The 7,160-nt window shown below is 33.9% G+C and overlaps 1 protein-coding gene across 1 annotated transcript; it reads left to right on the forward strand.

The window, feature by feature from the left end:
- Nucleotides 1-910: 910 nt before the first annotated feature.
- On the forward strand, nucleotides 911-6,018 carry LOC121123005 (LIM/homeobox protein Lhx2). The gene is made up of 3 exons (XM_040718086.2): nucleotides 911-1,554; nucleotides 2,385-3,147; nucleotides 5,396-6,018. The coding sequence occupies exons 1-3, from the start codon at nucleotides 1,307-1,309 to the stop codon at nucleotides 5,558-5,560; spliced, it is 1,176 nt and encodes a 391-aa protein (XP_040574020.1). The 5' UTR covers nucleotides 911-1,306; the 3' UTR covers nucleotides 5,561-6,018.
- Nucleotides 6,019-7,160: the final 1,142 nt, after the last annotated feature.

Here is a 7,160-nt window from a genome sequence, read left to right on the forward strand (position 1 = left end):
ATAATAATAATTATTGTTATTGAAGCAACTTTAGAGGTCAACTGGATCCTGGAGAGTTCATGATTAATTATGATGATCAAAAATGCATTGGCGCCATAGGCAAAATATATTTATGTATGTCATTTTCAATCGACATGGAAATCTTTTGCTTGACCGTTCCTTCTCATCAAATATTATTATGAGTACATTAAGGTCAGTTGTAAGGGTCAAATCTTTTCAAAGTAGTTGTGTGTGTGTGTCTGTGATTCTTGATTCTAATTAAATCATCCATGCAACGAGAAGAAAAAGAACTACAAAGACAATTTCCAACAACAGATTCCAAACTATGTACATCCGACTCCAAGTAGAAATTGTTTTCCCCTAACATAATACCTACGGGTCAGGTGCTAGTCAGTAGTCACGTGGACGCAGATGTTGTTGTTTTTGATGTGTTCTTAAAAGTGTGGAGAAGGAATTATTTCAATTCCAAGTATGCAAATCATTTCTGCAAGGAATGTAAGAAATATTCCCCGGAAGTTCCAGCTGGGACAGCTCGGAAATGATCCGTATCGATGTGTTTGTTAAAAGAAAAGGGAAAATAGATAATAAAAATGAAAACAGAGGCAGACTACGACTACAACAACAGCTTCCGAGGCGCTCCTTCTATGCAGAAAAATAATAATGAAATCTCCGGATGACGGTGGGGTAAAGGGGGAGGAGTCGTCCCTTTCGTCGATGAAATGAACGACGTTGTTGACGGCGAGGAAGAAAAAGTTTGAAAGCGTACTCTTGTTGGTGTGTAAAGTACGTACTCTCTGTCAGATGAGAAAAATAATGGTGGAAGTCGTAGTTGTACTAGAGCTGCGTGGTGGTGCTGGTAGTGTTAGTAAAAAGAAAGAAAAGAAAAAAAAAAGGAGAAGACGAAGACAGTAGAGCTGCTGAGGAAAGGTGTATTACAAATATTGCTGTATGCATAATAGAAGAAGAAGTATAACAACTACAAGAGAAGGAAAAGAGAGAGGAAGGAAGGAAAAAAAAAGAAAGAAATAGAGGAATGGGGAGATGAGGAAAAAAAACCTCACAGAAAAGGCAGAAGTGAAGAAGTACTTTGAGGGTGGTGAGTACTGAGTATAGGATCAAGAAGAAAAAGAGGAAAAAAGTCATCGTCTACGACGATAATAACAAATTCATAATAATATTACAAGCGATAAAGGAGGAATGAATCCATAAGTGACTTGAAAAGCTTGTTGTTGTTGAATGGAGACGATCCTTTGTAATACACGACCATCATGATCCGGAGGAAAATGAAGGAATCCTCCCAAAAGTAATGACTTATTCCCCACCACCGGCCCTTAGCTCTGAATCCTGGAACTGGAGCAGTTCCTCTCTCTCCCATGAGGCTCCACTCTGTGCGGGATGTCGTCTTCGGATAGTGGACAAGTATTATTTGAGTGCTATAGCTCAAAAGTGGCATACGAGCTGTCTAAAGTGCTCAGAGTGCGGAGTGGAGTTGGAGAATCAGATTTCGTGCTTCGAAAAGGAAGGCAGTATCTTTTGCAAGGATGATTATCTCAGGTAAAGATAGCTGAAGACATACATACTCTATTAATAATAATTAGTGAAGGAGTTAAGAAGCAAGGAAGACGACAGTGTATTTATTCTCTTCTCTCTGCATTCGTCTTAACTTGCATGCAGATCTTTATATTATATCATATTTTTATTACGATACTTCATATAGAAGAAGTATTTCCCCCTTTACAAAGCGCCAAAAAAAGGTGGATTCCACTCTCTGTGATAAGGATCTCCAAACGTACTACCATCTTTAATTCCGTCTGCCAACACTCAGTTCTTCTTTTTGTTTTGTTTTTGCATGCATAGACACTTCATATTTAATACTTGATGAATGTCATCAGAGAGATCCTTTATTTGATTCATTAAGACACTCAAACTATTCCTATTTTTAAGGCTGAAAGAAGAAAATGTAGAGTATTAAAAGAGAGGGGGGAGGGGGCTGGGAGAAGACCCTCTTTTTTGTAAAATACACATCCAAAAAAAAACAAAATAAAAAAAACCAACCATTTTTCAATTAACGAGCAAAGAAATATCATCATGAATCCCCCATCCACACACACACATACATACTACTAAAGATAACGAAGAAAATAAAAAAGAATTTCTTTCTCACGAAATCTTCGTTATCTCAACCTAAGTTACTTATAACAACTTATATTATGTTCCTACCTACCTCTCTGCTCCTACTTCCAAAGATGACTTGAATCCCTTCTTCTCAACTCATTAATATATTATTATATTTATCTTCCTATCATTTTATTTCGACTACCATATAAATGTTCCTATCTAATAGATTTTATTCTTTCTATATTTCATTCCTGCATCTTCTAAAGAATCTATGCAAACAATCGCCAATGCTACCGATGTCTCTCAGAGATCCAACCCTCCGATCTAGTCATAAAAGCACGTCATTGTCTATTCCATGTAGACTGTTTCCGTTGCGCAACCTGCGATCTTCTTCTACAAAAAGGAGATCTCTTTGGCATGTTTGATGATGTTCTCTACTGTAAACAGCATTTTGAGCATTTGAGTCATGTCTATGGGAGTTGTGTGGGTGTTGGTCGGAGTGGGGAAGTCTCTTCTAGCATTATTTTACCGGATTCTTCCGAATCACCACCTCCGCTCTTTGAACACTATCCTAGTAGTGAATGGGGTCCAGTTGGATCTGCTGGAAGTTATTCACAGATCCCGCCGACATCATCGGACTGGTATGGGGGTGGTGGATCATCCGATATTGGCTCCGAATTTGGATACGAAAATAATAATGAACCCCCGTGTCTTAAAAAAAGGAGAGGTCGGAAGAAGCGGAAAATGGAATCTTTTAATGCTTATTTAGACATTTCTAATCCTTCTCAAGTCGCCGCTAGTTCTGCTCTAGGAAGTCCGGGCTCTAGTGGGTTTCTTGGTCCAAGTTCTGGAAATCCAGGGGAGCTTCTTAGTGGGCATCCTGCATCCAAAACCAAAAGGGCGAGAACGAGTTTTAAACATCACCAGCTTCGTATCATGCGAGGTCATTTCCAAGTCAATCAAAATCCAGATTCTCGGGAACTCAAAATGTTATCACAAAAAACGGGGCTCGACAAAAAAGTTCTTCAGGTAAGACTTCACTTGTATCTTATTGTGTCCTGCAGCATTGGTTTACGGGATTTATTTATGCATAGATGAATGCACGTAACTGTTAAATAATTGATTAATTAATTGAAATTTAAAAAATCAAAAACAAGATCCTCACTTTTTCTCCCAAAATAATTAAAATTACTTATTCAAAATAACAAATCCCATATGTCCTCTCAAGGATGACAAAAATTTAATTTAAATTCTACGTATTTATAGAACATTCCCATGGTAATTATTAAATCACACAATTAACAAATGCAAATATTTATATATATATAACAATAATCAAAGATATTATATTTTGCCAGAGAAAAATTATAATCTGGATTTCTACTTGTTTTGGAATTATGTCTGAAAATCCTAGTTAAACCTTAAAATGATGATTTTCATTAATTCGATCTAACTTTGGTCTACAAAAAGAAATCTCACGTCATTTTTTCTTTTTTTTTTTTGAAAATAATATTGAGGTAAAAAAAAAGATTTTTTTTAAAGAACATTGTCATATTACATTTTTTTTTTATATAAAATTTCGGTCCGGATTGATCATTAAAAAATCCCCCAACTGATCGAAACATTCGATCTCTGACTGAGACTCAACATAATTGCTATCAGTTACGTCGACTCACATGCAATGAACAAATATAAACATAATTATAAGCGAAGATAATTAAGAAAAGAAAAATTGATTCTTATTAGTTTTGGGGTTTTGGTCTGTAAATCCTAAACCGGACCGTGACCGTTGTAATATTTAAGACGAAACTAGTTATATATAGATTGGTCTCACAAGGAAAATATCTGTCTCATTTAAAACTAACTCTGGGGCAGGGGTGTATATAAGATTTTATCAGTCCTGAAAAAATAACTCAAACCCGGTCCGAAAAATTGGATCTCGGACTGAACCTCAACACTAATTTGTATTTGCAATTTATCTGAAAATAAATCTAAATCAAGATGTACAAATACGATCAAAATGGAGGAGCTCAAGTGTGAAATCGAATCTGTAAAAAAACAAAACACTTGGCTTATATGTATTTAATCAATGAGAGTCTATACTTACTAACGCATCCCTTATGAACTAATTTGATGCAGTATCAAGTGTGCTGTTTGGCCTTGAATTGGTCAATGAATATAATTCTTATTTATTGGGATATTATTTCTATGATTAACAACTTTGATCGGAGTCCAAAATAGGTTAATCGTTAAGTGCCTCCAATAAAAGTTAGGATCTGTGGAGCACTCCATTTTTAGAGTAAAAAATAATAACTCTACTTCATTTTATTAAAAACCTTATTTACTACTTTGATTATGCACTGTCTTGCCCCTGGAATTTGGTTTAAATGTGCCCAAGAATACATTTCTTAGATTTATTGGGATATTATTTCGATGACTAATAATCTTAATTATTATCGGAGCTCACAAAATATTAATCAATACGCGTCTCTAATATACATTAAAGATCAAATTTTGAAGAGTAAGGATCCGTAGGGCTCTCCATTTTGCGATTAAATCATTATAACTTATTTTATATTTATTTCGTAGGACTGTAATTTTTTTCTATAACGGAGTTAACTTTGATGCACTGGCCTTGTGTGCAATTTGGCTTTAAATGTGTGCCAATGAATATTTACATTTTTTAGATGTATTAGGATATTATTTTCATGATTTTTAACCAGGACTCAACACCCTCGTCTTTTTGGCTACTTAATGTTGTACCTTAAATACCGCATATACACGCACAGGCAATTTTGGGTTCCAATCAATGTGTCAACGTTTCATACGTCAAATAGATATTGAAAACAGAAATTATGCGTGATTTTTAAGCAAAATATATTTCTAAGACAAATTTCCTAATATTTCACTTCCTTTTTTAGTATTATACTCCCAAAATTATTTATCTAATTTAAAACTAAAGTTAAAGTACTTCTATACTAATCCTGTACTCTTGTAAAAATTATCCGGTACTTATGGTATTTTGGCCTAGTATTTTTTTTTTTTTTTTGACTAGCCCTGTTGGATAGTATCTAATTTTAATGACCGTCTAGCCCTGTTTATAAGCCTGATTATCAGAGCTCATAATAGGTTAATCTATTATAGATTCATGAGAAAGCAACCTTAGAGCACTCCATTTTGAAGAACCAAAATTAAAACTCTTTTTATGATTGTTCCTCACGTACATGGTACCTATAATTAATTAATTAATGAACTCCTCCTACTTTCTCCCCTCTAGGTTTGGTTTCAAAATGCAAGAGCAAAATGGCGTCGTGTGAACACACAGACTGGCATCAATGTGGGTCCGGTCGGAAGTAATGTCAATGATGGATCGACAGTATTGAACATGGAGAATTTAAATGATGAAACCGGAGACTCTGACTCTACGGGTATACATCAATAATCATCTAGTTTGAATAACAAAGTTCCCCCTCCCTTTATATTTAATTTTTTAATTTCAATCACACTTTCACAAGTCATATAACAACATAAAATTATCCTTGTTTAATTACTTTCTTTATTTCATTTCGTGTTCTATGTACGTGATACCCCTACTTCTTAAGCATCACACACGTTACTGTATTCGTCGTTCTCTTCCCCCAATCCACCCCTCATCTCTTCAAAGAAATGCCAAATAAATATTAATTGTGTTGTTTTTTTTTATTATCAATTTTATTTTAATCATATTATTATATTTTATTATTAATTGTGATAGTTATTTTTTTGGTTTTTTTAGATGTGTTTTTTTTAAGCTTTATGTTAGATAATTATAATTATTCTTTCTGTCATACATATCCCTTCAACTTTCTTTTGAAGTGTGTTTCTAAAAAAATATATATATAATTAATTATACTACAACAATCAACAGAGTAACTAACAACAAATCATTATCATTTTGTGTGGATGTGTTGTATTTTTCTCTCCTTTATTATTGACGTGTGACTATGAGCTCAAGGTTGAGTGAGAAGAGCATCCAGATAATATGAAGTTTTACATCATTCCGTTACCTCCTTTACATACAAATATGCTATGCATTTTTTTAAATGCAGATTTCCCCCTTAACAGTGTTCTGAACAACATGGATTAATTAAATTCGAATGAACTTGTTAAGTAGCTCTGAACAATTCTTAACAATTATAATTAAATAAGAGTTGACTAACTACAAGTGACTAATTTTGAGCCTTTGGGGGGGGAGAGGGAAGGCTGTGAAATACCCTAAAGAGAACTACAAGACATTTGTCGGTTACATGTTATTACTTATATAAGCAAATTCTTAAAGTTGCAACTGAATAATGGGATGAAGGATTGAGAACATTTATGAGGAGGATCAATAAGTCTTGGGATTACATCTCCTGAATATAATTTTGTTAGTAAATATGTCTTAAAAAATCGGGGTTTTTTTTCTTAAAAGATAAAAGTTTGTCGTCAAAATTTTGATTTTTGTCATAATAAAAGTAATTAATTGTTGTCATTTTTTTCTTGTCTTTTCTTAAAAAATATGCCTTTAAACGCTCCGTTTAAAGTGAAGTTATTAATTGAGTTTCTATGAATGGTCAAATATTAAATTTTCTAGTAAAAAGCAAAAATTCCTTAATTTGGGCAAGCTTACTGCCCCTCCAGCCATCCCCTGCGGACACCCCTGATATATTAGAAAATGTATGGTTTGAAAACAACCATAAATAACTACTAATTCATAGAATAATAGCCACCTAATAGTGATACATGGACTAACTTTTAGCCCGCGGTTCAGGCTATGTAATTTTCTGGTATTTGACTCCCAGTTTTAACAAAAAGCCGCTATTCAAATTAAGTTAGTCGGTTTGTTTTACATTTTAAATGCCCACATCAATCCAAATTTCACTATGTTGTTTTGGCATCGAGTTATACTTATACAGGGATTGAGTTTTTTTAATTATTTTTAGAGATGAAGTTTCTTCAAATTTTTTTTAGTAAATATAGCAACTCCACTACGGCGTTACTTCGGTTTAGTATTCTATAAAAGT

The sequence above is a fragment of the Lepeophtheirus salmonis genome, chromosome 1 (genome assembly GCF_016086655.4).
Source record: "Lepeophtheirus salmonis chromosome 1, UVic_Lsal_1.4, whole genome shotgun sequence".
NCBI classification, from domain to species: Eukaryota; Metazoa; Arthropoda; class Copepoda; order Siphonostomatoida; family Caligidae; genus Lepeophtheirus; species Lepeophtheirus salmonis.

Coding starts and splice junctions, on each gene's coding strand:
- LOC121123005 (XM_040718086.2), top strand. CDS start 1,307: ATGACTTATTCCCCACCACCGGCCCTTAGCTCTGAATCCTGGAACTGG. Junction 1,555..2,384: donor TGCAAGGATGATTATCTCAG/GTAAAGATAGCT, acceptor CATCTTCTAAAG/AATCTATGCAAACAATCGCC. Junction 3,148..5,395: donor TCGACAAAAAAGTTCTTCAG/GTAAGACTTCAC, acceptor TCTCCCCTCTAG/GTTTGGTTTCAAAATGCAAG.